At 44.7% G+C, this 14,693-nt stretch overlaps 1 protein-coding gene across 4 annotated transcripts in view; it reads right to left on the bottom strand.

The window, feature by feature from the left end:
* The window catches only part of adam19a (ADAM metallopeptidase domain 19a), a 249,840-nt gene that overhangs the window by 54,194 nt on the left and 180,953 nt on the right, over window positions 1–14,693 (bottom strand). For all 4 annotated transcript variants that reach the window (XM_070866484.1, XM_070866489.1, XM_070866478.1 and 1 more), the window contains exon 14: window positions 9,670–9,865. In XM_070866484.1, the coding sequence (XP_070722585.1) occupies window positions 9,670–9,865 (196 nt within the window). The remainder of the gene's footprint in view (window positions 1–9,669; window positions 9,866–14,693) is intronic.

The following is a 14,693-nucleotide window of genomic DNA, read 5'->3' on the forward strand; positions in this document are numbered from 1 at the left end:
TAGGTGGAGTAGGCCATACGGCCCTTCGAGCCTGCACCACCATTCAATAAGATCATGGCTAATCATTCCCTCAGTACCCCTTTCCTGCTTTCTCTCCATACCCCTTGATCCCTTTAGCCGTAAGGGCCATATCTAACTCCTTCTTGAATATATCCAATGAACTGGCCTCAACAACTCTCTGCGGTCGGGAATTCCACAGGTTAACAATTCTCTGAGTGAAGAAGTTTCTCCTCATCTCAGTCCTAAATGGCCTACCCCTAATCCTAAGACTGTGTTCCCTGGTTCTGGACTTCCCCAACATCGGGAACATTCTAGCCGCATCGAACCTATCCCGTCCCCTCAGAATCTCATATGTTTCTATGAGATCCCCTCTCATCCTTCTAAATACCAATGTATAAAGGCCTCATATGTCAGTCCTGCCATCCCGGGAATCAGTCTGGTAAACCTTCGCTGCACTCCCTCAATAGCAAGAACGTCCTTCCTCAGATTAGGAGACCAAAACTGAACACAATATTCCAGATGGGGCCTCACCAAGACCCTGTACAACTGCAGTAAGACCTCCCTGCTCCGATACTCCAATCCACTAGCTATGAAGGCCAACATACCATTTGCCTTCTTCACCGCCTGCTGTACCTGCATGCCAACTTTCAATGACTGATGAACCATGACACCCAGGTCTCATTGCACCTCCCCTTTTCTTAATCTCCCACCATTCAGATAATATTCTGTCTTCGCGTTTTTTCCCCCAAAGTGGATAACCTCACATTTATCCACATTATACTGCATCTGTCATGCATTTGCCCACTCACCTAACCTGTCCAAGTCACCCTGCAGCCTCCTAGCGCCCTCCTCACAGCTCACACCGCCACCCAGCTTAGTGTCATCTGCAAACTTGGAGATATTACACTCGAATCCTTCATCCAAATCGTTAATGTATATTGTAAATAGCTGGGGTCCCAGCACTGAGCCCTGCGGCACTCCACTAGTCACTACCTGCCATTCTGAAAAGGACCCGTTTATCCCGACTCTCTGCTTCCTGTCTGCCAACCAGTTCTCTATCCACGTCAGCACATTACCCCCAATACCATGTGCTTTGATTTTGCACACCAATCTCTTGTGTGGGACCTTGTCAAAAGTCTTTTGAAAGTCCAAATACACCACATCCACTGGTTCTCCCTTGTCCACTCTACTAGCTACAGGCTCAAAAAATCCAGAAGATTTGTCAAGCATGATTTCCCTTTCATAAATCCATGCTGACTTGGACCGATCCTGTCACTGCTTTCCAAATGCGCTGCTATTTCACCCTTAATAATTGATTCCAACATTTTCCCCGCCACTGATGTCAGGCTAACTACCCGCTTTCTCTCTCCCTTCTTTGTTAAAAAGTGGTGTTACATTAGCTACCCTCCAGTCCATAGTAACTGATCCAGAGTCGATAGACTGTTGGAAAATGATGACCAATGCATCCACTATTTCTAGGGCCACTTCCTTAAGTACTCTGGGATGCAGACTATCAGGCCCCGGGGATTTATCGGCCTTCAATCCCATCAATTTCCCAAACACAATTTCCCACCTAATAAGGATTTCCTTCAGTTCCTCCTTCTCACTAGACCCTCGGTCCCCTAGTACTTCCGGAAGGTTATTTGTGTCTTCCTTCGTGAAGACAGAACCAAAGTATTTGTTCAACTGGTCTGCCATTTCTTTGTTCCCCATTATAAATTCACCTGAATCCGACTGCAAGGGACCTACATTTGTCTTCACTAATCTTTTTCTCTTCACATATCTATAGAAGCTTTTGCAGTCAGTTTTTATGTTCCCGGCAAGCTTCCTCTCATACTCTATTTCCCCCCTCTTAATTAAAGCCTCTGCTGAATTCTAACTTTCTCCCAGTCCTCAGGTTTGCTGCTTTTTCTGGCCAATTTATATACCTCTTCCTTGGATTTAACACCATCCTTAATTTCCCTTGTTAGCCACGGTTGAGCCACCTTCCCCGTTTTATTTTTACTCCAGACAGGGATGTACAATTGCTGAAGTTCATCCATGTGACCTTTAAATGTTTGCCATTGTCTATCCACCGTCAACCCTTTAAGTATCATTTGTCAGTCTATTCTAGCCAATTCACACCTCATACCATCGAAGTTACCTTTCCTTAAGTTCAGGACCCTAGTTTCTGAATTAACTGTGTCACTCTCCATCTTAATAAAGAATCCTACCATATTATGGTCACTCTTCCCCAAGGGGCCTCGCACAACAAGATTGCTAATTAGTCCTTTCTCATTACACATCACCCAGTCTAGGATGGCCAGCTCCCTGGTTGGTTCCTTGACATATTGGTCTAGAAAACCATCCCTAATACACTCCAGGAAATCCTCCTCCACCGCATTGCTACCAGTTTGGTTAGCCCAAACAATATGTAGATTAAAGTCACCCATGATAACTGCTGTACCTTTATTGCACACATCCCTAATTTCTTGTTTAATGCTGTCCCCAACCTCACTGCTACTGTTTGGTGGTCTGTACACAACTCCCACTGGCGTTTTCTGCCCTTTGGTATTCCATAGCTCCACCCACACCGATTCCACATCATCCAAGCTAATGTCTTTCTTTACAATTGCATTAACTTCATCTTTAACTGGCAATGCTACCCCACCTCCTTTTCCTCTCTGTCTATCCTTCCTAAATGTTGAATACCCCTGGATGTTGAGTTCCCAGCCCTGATCATCCTGGAGCCATGTCTCCAATTGCCAATTACATCATATCCATTAACTGCTGTCTGCGCAGTTAATTCATCCACTTTATTCTGAATACTCCTCGCATTGAGGCACAGAGCCTTCAGGCTTGTCTTTCTAACACACTTTTGCCTCTTTAGAATTTTGCTGTAATGTGGCCCTTTTTGCTTTTTGCCTTAGGTTTCTCTGCCCTCCACTTTTACTTTTCTTCTTTCTATCTTTTGCTTCTGCCCCCATTCTACTTCCCTCTGTCTCTCTGCATAGGTTCCCATCCCCCTGCCATATTAGTTTAACCCCTCCCCAACAGCACTAGCAAACACTCCCCCTAGGACATTGGTTCTGGTCTGCCCAGGTGCAGACCGTCCGGTTTGTACTGGTCCCACCTCCCCCAGAACCAGTTCCAATGTCCCAGGAATTTGAATCCCTCCCTTGTGCACCACTCCTGAAGCTACATATTTCATCTGGGCTATTCTGCGATTCCTACTCTGACTAGCATGTGGCACTGGTAGCAATCCTGAGATTATTACTTTTGAGGTTCTTCATTTAAATTTAGCTCCTAGCTCTCTCAATTCGTCTTGTAGGACCTCATCCCATTTTTTACCTACATCGTTGGTACCTATATGTACCATGACAACTGGCTGTTCACCCTCCATTTTCAGAATGTCCTCCACCCGCTCCGAGACATCCTTGACTCTTGCACCAGGGAGGCAACATACCATCCTGGATACTTGTTTGCGACCGCAGAAACGTCTATCTATTCCCCTTACAATCGAATCCCCTATCACTATCGCTCTCCCACTCTTTTTCCTCCCCTCCTGTGCAGCAGAGCCAGCCACGGTGCCATGAACTTGGCTGCTGCTGCCCTCCCCTGATGAGTCATCCCCCTCAACAGTACTCAAAGCAGACCACAGGGGACCCCTGCACTACCTTCCTTGCACTGCTCTTCCTGTTGGTCACCCATTCCCTATCTGGCTGTGTACCCTTCTCCTGCGGTAAGACCAACTCACTAAACGTGCTATTCACATCATTCTCAGCATCGTGGATGCTCCAGAGTGAATCCACCCGCAGCTCCAGTGCCGCAATGCGGTCTGTCAGGAGCTGCAGGCGGATACACTTCTCGCACACGTAGTCCTCAGGGACACCGGAAGCGTCCCTGACTTCCCACATCGTACAGGAGGAGCATAACACGTGTCCGAGCTCTCCTGCCATGTCTTAACCCTTAGCTTAACTTAAACTGTAATACTATCCCACACTGACACTGTTCTATAATACTGTCCCACACTGATATTGCCCTGTAATACTGTCCCACACTGTTATACTGTCCTGTAATACTGTCCCACACTGATATTGCCCTGTAATACTGTCCCACACTGTGATACTGTCCTGTAATACTGTCCCACACCGTGATACTGTCCTGTAATACTGTCCCACACTGTGATACTGTCCTGTAATACTGTCCCACACTGTGATACTGTCCTGTAATACTGTCCCACACTGATATTGCCCTGTAATACTGTCCCACACTGTGATACTGTCCTGTAATACTGTCCAACACTGATATTGCCCTGTAATACTGTCCCACACTGTGATACTGTCCTGTAATACTGTCCCACACCGTGATACTGTCCTGTAATACTGTCCCACACTGTGATACTGTCCTGTAATACTGTTCCACACTGTGATACTGTCCTGTAATACTGTCCCACACTGTGATACTGTCCTGTAACTCAACATCCAGAGGTATTCAACATTCAGGAAGGATAGAATAAAAGGAAAAGGAGGTGGGGTAGCATTGCTGGTTAAAGAGGAGATTAATGCAATAGTTAGGAAGGACATTAGCTTGGATGATGTGGAATCTATATGGGTAGAGCTGCAGAACACTAAAGGGCAAAAAACGTTAGTGGGAGTTGTGTACAGACCTCCAAACAGTAGTAGTGATGTTGGGGAGGGCATCAAACAGGAAATTAGGGGTGCATGCAATAAAGGTGCAGCAGTTATAATGGGTGACTTTAATATGCACATAGATTGGGCTAACCAAACTGGAAGCAATACGGTGGAGGAGGATTTCCTGGAGTGCATAAGGGATGGTTTTCTGGACCAATATGTCGAGGAACCAACTAGGGGGGAGGCCATCTTAGACTGGGTGTTGTGTAATGAGAGAGGATTAATTAGCAATCTCGTTGTGCGAGGCCCCTTGGGGAAGAGTGACCATAATAAGGTGGAATTCTGCATTAGGATGGAGAATGAAACAGTTAATTCAGAGACCATGGTCCAGAACTTAAAGAAGGCTAACTTTGAAGGTATGAGGCGTAAATTGGCTAGGATAGATTGGCGAATGATACTTAAGGGGTTGACTGTGGATGGGCAATGGCAGACATTTAGAGACCGCATGGATGAACTACAACAATTGTACATTCCTGTCTGGCGTAAAAATAAAAAAGGGAAGGTGGCTCAACCGTGGCTATCAAGGGAAATCCAGGGATAGTATTAAAGCCAAGGAAGTGGCATACAAATTGGCCAGAAATAGCAGCGAACCCGGGGACTGGGAGAAATTTAGAACTCAGCAGAGGAGGACAAAGGGTTTGATTAGGGCAGGGAAAAGAGAGTACGAGAAGAAGCTTGCAGGGAACATTAAGACGGATTGCAAAAGTTTCTATAGATATGTAAAGAGAAAAAGGTTAGTAAAGACAAACGTAGATCCCCTGCAGTCAGAATCAGGGGAAGTCATAACGGGGAACAAAGAAATGGCAGACCAATTGAACAAGTACTTTGGTTCGGTATTCACTAAGGAGGACGCAAACAACCTTCCGGATATAAACGCGGTCGGAGGGTCTAGTAAGGAGGAGGAACTGAGGGAAATCCTTATTAGTCGGGAAATTGTGTTGGGGAAATTGATGGGATTGAAGGCCGGTAAATCCCAGGGCCTGATGGACTGCATCCCAGAGTACTTAAGGAGGTGGCCTTGGAAATAGCGGATGCATTGACAGTCATTTTCCAACATTCCATTGACTCTGGATCAGTTCCTATGGAGTGGAGGGTAGCCAATGTAACCCCACTTTTTAAAAAAGGAGGGAGAGAGATAACAGGGAATTATAGACCGGTCAGCCTGACATCGGTAGTGGGTAAAATGATGGAATCAATTATTAAGGATGTCATAGCAGTGCATTTGGAAAGAGGTGACATGATAGGTCCAAGTCAGCATGGATTTGTGAAAGGGAAATCATGCTTGACAAATCTTCTGGAATTTTTTGAGGATGTTTCCAGTAGAGTGGACAAGGGAGAACCAGTTGATATGGTATATTTGGACTTTCAGAAGGCTTTCGACAAGGTCCCACACAAGAGATTAATGTGCAAAGTTAAAGCACATGGGATTGGGGGTAGTGTGCTGACATGGATTGAGAACTGGTTGTCAGACAGGAAGCAAAGAGTAGGAGTAAATGGGTACTTTTCAGAATGGCAGGCAGTGACTAGTGGGGTATCGCAAGGTTCTGTGCTGGGGCCCCAGCTGTTTACACTGTACATTAATGATTTAGACGAGGGGATTAAATGTAGTATCTCCAAATTTGCGGATGACACTAAGTTGGGTGGCAGTGTGAGCTGGGAGGAGGATGCTATGAGGCTGCAGAGCGACTTGGATAGGTTAGGTGAGTGGGCAAATGCATGGCAGATGAAGTATAATGTGGATAAATGTGAGGTTATCCACTTTGGTGGTAAAAACAGAGAGACAGCCTATTATCTGAATGGTGACAGATTAGGAAAAGGGGAGGTGCAACGAGACCTGGGTGTCATGGTACATCAGTCATTGAAGGTTGGCATGCAGGTATAGCAGGCGGTTAAGAAAGCAAATGGCATGTTGGCCTTCATAGCGAGGGGATTTGAGTACAGGGGCAGGGAGGTGTTACTACAGTTGTACAGGGCCTTGGTGAGGCTACACCTGGAGTATTGTGTACAGTTTTGGTCTCCTAACCTGAGGAAGGACATTCTTGCTATTGAGGGAGTGCAGCGAAGGTTCACCAGACTGATTCCCGGGATAGCGGGACTGACCTATCAAGAAAGACTGGATCAACTGGGCTTGTATTTTGTGGAGTTCAGAAGAATGAGAGGGGATCTCATAGAAACGTTTAAAATTCTGATGTGTTTAGACAGGTTAGATGCAGGAAGAATATTCCCAATGTTGGGGAAGTCCAGAACCAGGGGTCACAGTCTAAGGATAAGGGGTAAGCCATTTAGGACCGTGATGAGGAGAAACTTCTTCACCCAGAGAGTGGTGAACCTGTGGAATTCTCTACCACAGAAAGTTGTTGAGGCCAATTCACTAAATATATTCAAAAAGGAGTTAGATGAAGTCCTTACTACTAGGGGGATCAAGGGGTATGGTGAGAAAGCAGGAATGGGGTACTGAAGTTACATGTTCAGCCATGAACTCATTGAATGGTGGTGCAGGCTAGAAGGGCCGAATGGCCTACTCCTGCACCTATTTTCTATGTTTCTATGTAATACTGTCCCATACTGTGATACTGTCCTGTAATACTGTCCCATACTGATACTGTCCTGTAATACTGTCTCACACTGTGATACTGTCCTGTAATACTGTCCCACATTGATACTGTTCTGTAATACTGTCCCACACTGCGATACTGTCCTGTAATACTGTCCCACACTGTGATACTGTCCCACACTGATACTGTCCTGTGATACTGTCCTGTCATACTGTCCCACACTGTGATACTGTCCTGTAATACTGTCCCACACTGATACTGTCCTGTAATACTGTCCCACACTGTGATACTGTCCTGTAATACTGTCCCACACTGTGATACTGTCCTGCAATACTGTCCCACTGTGATACTGTCCTGTAATACTGTCCTACACTATGATAATATCCTGTAATACTGTCCCACACTGCGATACTGTCCTGTAATACTGTCCCACACTGTGACACTGTCCTGTAATACTGTCCCACACTGTGATACTGTCCTGGAATACTGTCCCACTGTGATACTGTCCTGTAATACTTTCCCACACTGTGATACTGTCCTGTAATACTGTCCCACACTGTGATACTGTCCTGTAATACTGTCCCACACTGTGATACTGTCCTGTAATACTGTCCCACACTGATACTGTTCTGTGATACTGTCCTGTAATACTGTCCCACACTGTGATACTGTCCTGTAATACTGTCCCACACTGATACTGTCCTGTAATACTGTCCCACACTGTGATACTGTCCTGTAATACTGTCCCACTGTGATACTGTCCCACACTGATACTATCCTGTAATACTGTCCCACACTTTGCTAATGTCCTGTAATACTGTCCCACACTGCGATACTGTCCTGTAATACTGTCCCATACTGTGATACTGTCCTGTAATACTGTCCCACACTGTGATACTGTCCTGTAATACTGTTCCACACTGTGATACTGTCCTGTAATACTGTTCCACACTGTGATACTGTCTGTAATACTGTTCCACACTGTGATACTGTCCTGTAGTACTGTTCCACACTGTGATGCTGTCCTATAATATTGCCCCACACTGTGATATTGTCCTGTAATACTGTCCCACACTGTGATTCTGTACTGTAATATTGCCCCACACTGTGATACTGTCCTGTAATACTGTCCCACACTGTGATTCTGTACTGTAATATTACCCCACACTGTGATACTGTCCTGTAATACTGTCCCACACTGTGATTCTGTCCTGTAATATTGCCCCACACTGTGATACTGTCCTGTAATACTGTCCCACACTGTGATTCTGTACTGTAATATTACCCCACACTGTGATACTGTCCTGTAATACTGTCCCACACTGTGATACTGTCCTGTAATACTGTCCCACACTGTGATTCTGTACTGTAATATTGCCCCACACTGTGATACTGTCCTGTAATACTGTCCCACACTGTGATTCTGTACTGTAATATTGCCCCACACTGTGATACTGTCCTCTAATACTGTTCCATACTGTGATACTGTCCTGTAATACTGTTCCACACTGTGATACTGTCCTGTAATACTGTCCCACACTGTGATTCTGTACTGTAATATTGCCCCACACTGATACTGTCCTGTAATACTGTCCCACACTGTGATTCTGTACTGTAATATTGCCCCACACTGTGATACTGTCCTGTAATACTGTTCCACACTGTGATACTGTCCTGTAATACTGTTCCACACTGTGATACTGTCCTGTAATACTGTTCCACACTGTGATACTGTCCTGTAATACTGTCCCACACTGTGATACTGTCCTGTAATACTGTCCCACACTGTGATTCTGTACTGTAATATTGCCCCACACTGTGATACTGTCCTGTAATATTGCCCCACACTGTGATACTGTCCTGTAATACTGTCCCACACTGTGATTCTGTACTGTAATATTGCCCCACACTGTGATACTGTCCTGTAATACTGTCCCACACTGTGATACTGTCCTGTAATACTGTCCCACACTGATTCTGTACTGTAATATTGCCCCACACTGTGATACTGTCCTGTAATACTGTCCCACACTGTGATACTGTCCTGTAATATTGCCCCACACTGTGATACTGTCCTGTAATACTGTCCCACACTGTGATACTGTACTGTAATATTGCCCCACACTGTGATACTGTCCTGTAATACTGTCCCACACTGTGATTCTGTACTGTAATATTGCCCCACAATGTGATACTGTCCTGTAATACTGTCCCACACTGTGATTCTGTACTGTAATATTGCCCCACACTGTGATACTGTCCTGTAATACTGTCCCACACTGTGATTCTGTACTGTAATATTGCCCCACACTGTGATACTGTCCTGTAATACTGTCCCACACTGTGATACTGTCCTGTAATACTGTCCCACACTGTGATACTGTCCTGTAATACTGTCCCACACTGCGATATACCCCAGTAGAATGTGAGTCATTTCCTACCTGCTCCCCAGAGCTGCTCACACTGTTGTTGGTGAGATTGACACATGCCGGTGTAACAGTACGCACGCCCGTATTCACAGCTCGATCCATCCACTCGGTACACATTAAAGGGGCAGTACGCCGAGGCTCCCGTGCAGTATTCAGGCAGGTCACAAGATCCCGCAGCATTTCGACACACTGTCCCCGCCGCCTTTAACTGTGGGACGGCCACACCACATCATGTAATCAGACATTCCCTTTAATAATCCCCAGCAAAATCAGCACTTTGTAACAGACTGAAAATTCCTGTGTGAAAAGCCAGTCTGGGTCTGATCCTCGATCTGGATCACCCAGTCTGTATATGATCCACTATCAGGATCACACAGTCTGTATATGATCCACTATCAGGATCACACAGTCTGTATATGATCCACTATCAGGGTCTCACAGTCTGTATATGATCCACTATCAGGATCACACAGACTGTATATGATCCACTATCAGGATCACACAGTCTGTATATGATCCACTATCAGGATCACACAGTCTGTATATGATCCACTATCAGGGTCTCACAGTCTGTATATGATCCACTATCAGGATCACACAGTCTGTATATGATCCACTATCAGGATCACACAGTCTGTATATGATCCACTATCAGGGTCTCACAGTCTGTATATGATCCACTATCAGGATCACACAGTCTGGATATAATCCACTATCAGGGTCACACAGTCTGTATATGATCCACTATCAGGGTCTCACAGTCTGTATATGATTCACTATCAGGGTCTCACAGTCTGTATATGATTCACTATCAGGGTCTCACAGTCTGTATATGATTCACTATCAGGGTCTCACAGTCTGTATATGATCCACTATCAGGGTCTCACAGTCTGTATATGATTCACTATCAGGGTCTCACAGTCTGTATATGATCCACTATCAGGGTCTCACAGTCTGTATATGATCCACTATCAGGGTCTCACAGTCTGTATATGATCCACTATCAGGGTCTCACAGTCTGTATATGATCCACTATCAGGGTCTCACAGTCTGTATATGATTCACTATCAGGGTCTCACAGTCTGTATATGATCCACTATCAGGGTCTCACAGTCTGTATATGATCCACTATCAGGGTCTCACAGTCTGTATATGAACCAATATCAGGATCACACAGTCTGTATATGATTCACTATCAGGGTCTCACAGTCTGTATATGATTCACTATCAGGGTCTCACAGTCTGTATATGATCCACTATTAGGGTCACACAGTCTGTATATGATCCACTATCAGGGTCACACAGTCTGTATATGATCCACTATCAGGGTCTCACAGTCTGTATATGATCCATTATCAGGGTCTCACAGTCTGTATATGATCCACTATCAGGATCACACACTCTGTATATGATCCACTATCAGGGTCTCACAGTCTGTATATGATCCACTATCAGGGTCTCACAGTCTGTATATGATCCACTATCAGGATCACACAGTCTGGGATATGATCCAGTATCAGGGTCACACATTCTGTATATGATCCACTATCAGGGTCACCCAGTCTGTATATGATCCTTATTATGGTCTCACAGTCTGTATATGATCCACTATCAGGGTCTCACAGTCTGTATATGATCCACTATCAGGGTCTCACAGTCTGTATATGATCCACTATCAGGATCACACAGTCTGTATATGATCCACTATCAGGATCACACAGTCTGGGATATGATCCACTATCAGGGTCTCACAGTCTGTATATGATCCACTATCAGGGTCTCACAGTCTGTATATGATCCACTATCAGGGTCTCACAGTCTGTATACGATCCACTATCAGGGTCTCACAGTCTGTATATGATCCACTATCAGGGTCTCACAGTCTGTATATGATCCACTATCAGGATCACACAGTCTGTATATGATCCACTATCTGAATCACCCATTCTGATGTGATCCACTATCAGGATAACACAGTCTGTATATGATCCACTATCAGGATCACACAGTCTGTATATGATCAACTATCAGGATCACACAGTCTGTATATGATCCACCATCAGGATCACACAGTCTGGGTCTGATCCACTATCGGGATCACATAGTCTGGATATAATACACTATCGGGATCACACAGTCTGGATATGATCCACTATAAGGATCACACAGTCTGAATATGATCCACGATCAGGATCACATAGTCTGGGTCTGATCCACTATCAGGATCACACAGTCTGAATATGATCCACGATCAGGATCACATAGTCTGGGTCTGATCCACTATCAGGATCACCCAGTCTGTATATGACCCACTATCAGGGTCACACAGTCTGGATATGATCCACTATCAGGGTCACACAGTCTGGATATGATCCACTATCAGGATCACATGATCTGGGTCTGATCCACTATCAGGATCACACAGTCTGAATATGATCCACTATCAGGATCACATAGTCTGGGTCTGATCCACTATCAGGATCACACAGTCTGTATATGATCCACTATCAGGATCACACAGTCTGTATATGATCCACTATCAGGGTCTCACAGTCTGTATATGATCCACTATCAGGATCACACAGACTGTATATGATCCACTATCAGGATCACACAGTCTGTATATGATCCACTATCAGGATCACACAGTCTGTATATGATCCACTATCAGGGTCTCACAGTCTGTATATGATCCACTATCAGGATCACACAGTCTGTATATGATCCACTATCAGGATCACACAGTCTGTATATGATCCACTATCAGGGTCTCACAGTCTGTATATGATCCACTATCAGGATCACACAGTCTGTATATGATCCACTATCAGGATCACACAGTCTGTATATGATCCACTATCAGGGTCTCACAGTCTGTATATGATCCACTATCAGGATCACACAGTCTGGATATAATCCACTATCAGGGTCACACAGTCTGTATATGATCCACTATCAGGGTCTCACAGTCTGTATATGATTCACTATCAGCGTCTCACACTCTGTATATGATCCACTATCAGGGTCTCACAGTCTGTATATGATTCACTATCAGGGTCTCACAGTCTGTATATGATTCACTATCAGCGTCTCACAGTCTGTATATGATCCACTATCAGGGTCTCACAGTCTGTATATGATCCACTATCAGGGTCTCACAGTCTGTATATGATCCACTATCAGGGTCTCACAGTCTGTATATGATTCACTATCAGGGTCTCACAGTCTGTATATGATCCACTATCAGGGTCTCACAGTCTGTATATGATCCACTATCAGGGTCTCACAGTCTGTATATGAACCAATATCAGGATCACACAGTCTGTATATGATTCACTATCAGGGTCTCACAGTCTGTATATGATTCACTATCAGGGTCTCACAGTCTGTATATGATCCACTATTAGGGTCACACAGTCTGTATATGATCCACTATCAGGGTCACACAGTCTGTATATGATCCACTATCAGGGTCTCACAGTCTGTATATGATCCATTATCAGGGTCTCACAGTCTGTATATGATCCACTATCAGGATCACACACTCTGTATATGATCCACTATCAGGGTCTCACAGTCTGTATATGATCCACTATCAGGGTCTCACAGTCTGTATATGATCCACTATCAGGATCACACAGTCTGGGATATGATCCAGTATCAGGGTCACACATTCTGTATATGATCCACTATCAGGGTCACCCAGTCTGTATATGATCCTTATTATGGTCTCACAGTCTGTATATGATCCACTATCAGGGTCTCACAGTCTGTATATGATCCACTATCAGGGTCTCACAGTCTGTATATGATCCACTATCAGGATCACACAGTCTGTATATGATCCACTATCAGGATCACACAGTCTGGGATATGATCCACTATCAGGGTCTCACAGTCTGTATATGATCCACTATCAGGGTCTCACAGTCTGTATATGATCCACTATCAGGGTCTCACAGTCTGTATACGATCCACTATCAGGGTCTCACAGTCTGTATATGATCCACTATCAGGGTCTCACAGTCTGTATATGATCCACTATCAGGATCACACAGTCTGTATATGATCCACTATCTGAATCACCCATTCTGATGTGATCCACTATCAGGATAACACAGTCTGTGTATGATCCACTATCAGGATCACACAGTCTGTATATGATCAACTATCAGGATCACACAGTCTGTATATGATCCACCATCAGGATCACACAGTCTGGGTCTGATCCACTATCGGGATCACATAGTCTGGATATAATACACTATCGGGATCACACAGTCTGGATATGATCCACTATAAGGATCACACAGTCTGAATATGATCCACGATCAGGATCACATAGTCTGGGTCTGATCCACTATCAGGATCACACAGTCTGAATATGATCCACGATCAGGATCACATAGTCTGGGTCTGATCCACTATCAGGATCACCCAGTCTGTATATGACCCACTATCAGGGTCACACAGTCTGGATATGATCCACTATCAGGGTCACACAGTCTGGATATGATCCACTATCAGGATCACATGATCTGGGTCTGATCCACTATCAGGATCACACAGTCTGAATATGATCCACTATCAGGATCACATAGTCTGGGTCTGATCCACTATCAGGATCACACAGTCTGTATATGACCCACTATCAGGATCATACAATCTGAATTCGATCCACTTTCGGGATCACGTAGTCTGGGACTGATCCACTATCGGGATCACACCGTCTGTATATGATCCACTATCGTGATCACACAGTCTGTATATGATCCACTATCAGGATCACACAGTCTGTATATGATCCACTATCAGGATCACACAGTCTGGATATGATCCACTATCAGGATCACATGATCTGGGTCTGATCCACTATCAGGATCATACAGTCTGAATATGATCCACTATCAGGATCACATAGTCTGGATATGATCCACTATCAGGATCACAGAGTCTGGATATGACTCACTATCAGGATCATACAATCTGAATTCGATCCACTATCGGGATCACGTAGTCTGGGACTGATCCACTAT

The sequence above is a fragment of the Pristiophorus japonicus genome, chromosome 2 (genome assembly GCF_044704955.1).
Source record: "Pristiophorus japonicus isolate sPriJap1 chromosome 2, sPriJap1.hap1, whole genome shotgun sequence".
Taxonomy (NCBI): domain Eukaryota; kingdom Metazoa; phylum Chordata; class Chondrichthyes; family Pristiophoridae; genus Pristiophorus; species Pristiophorus japonicus.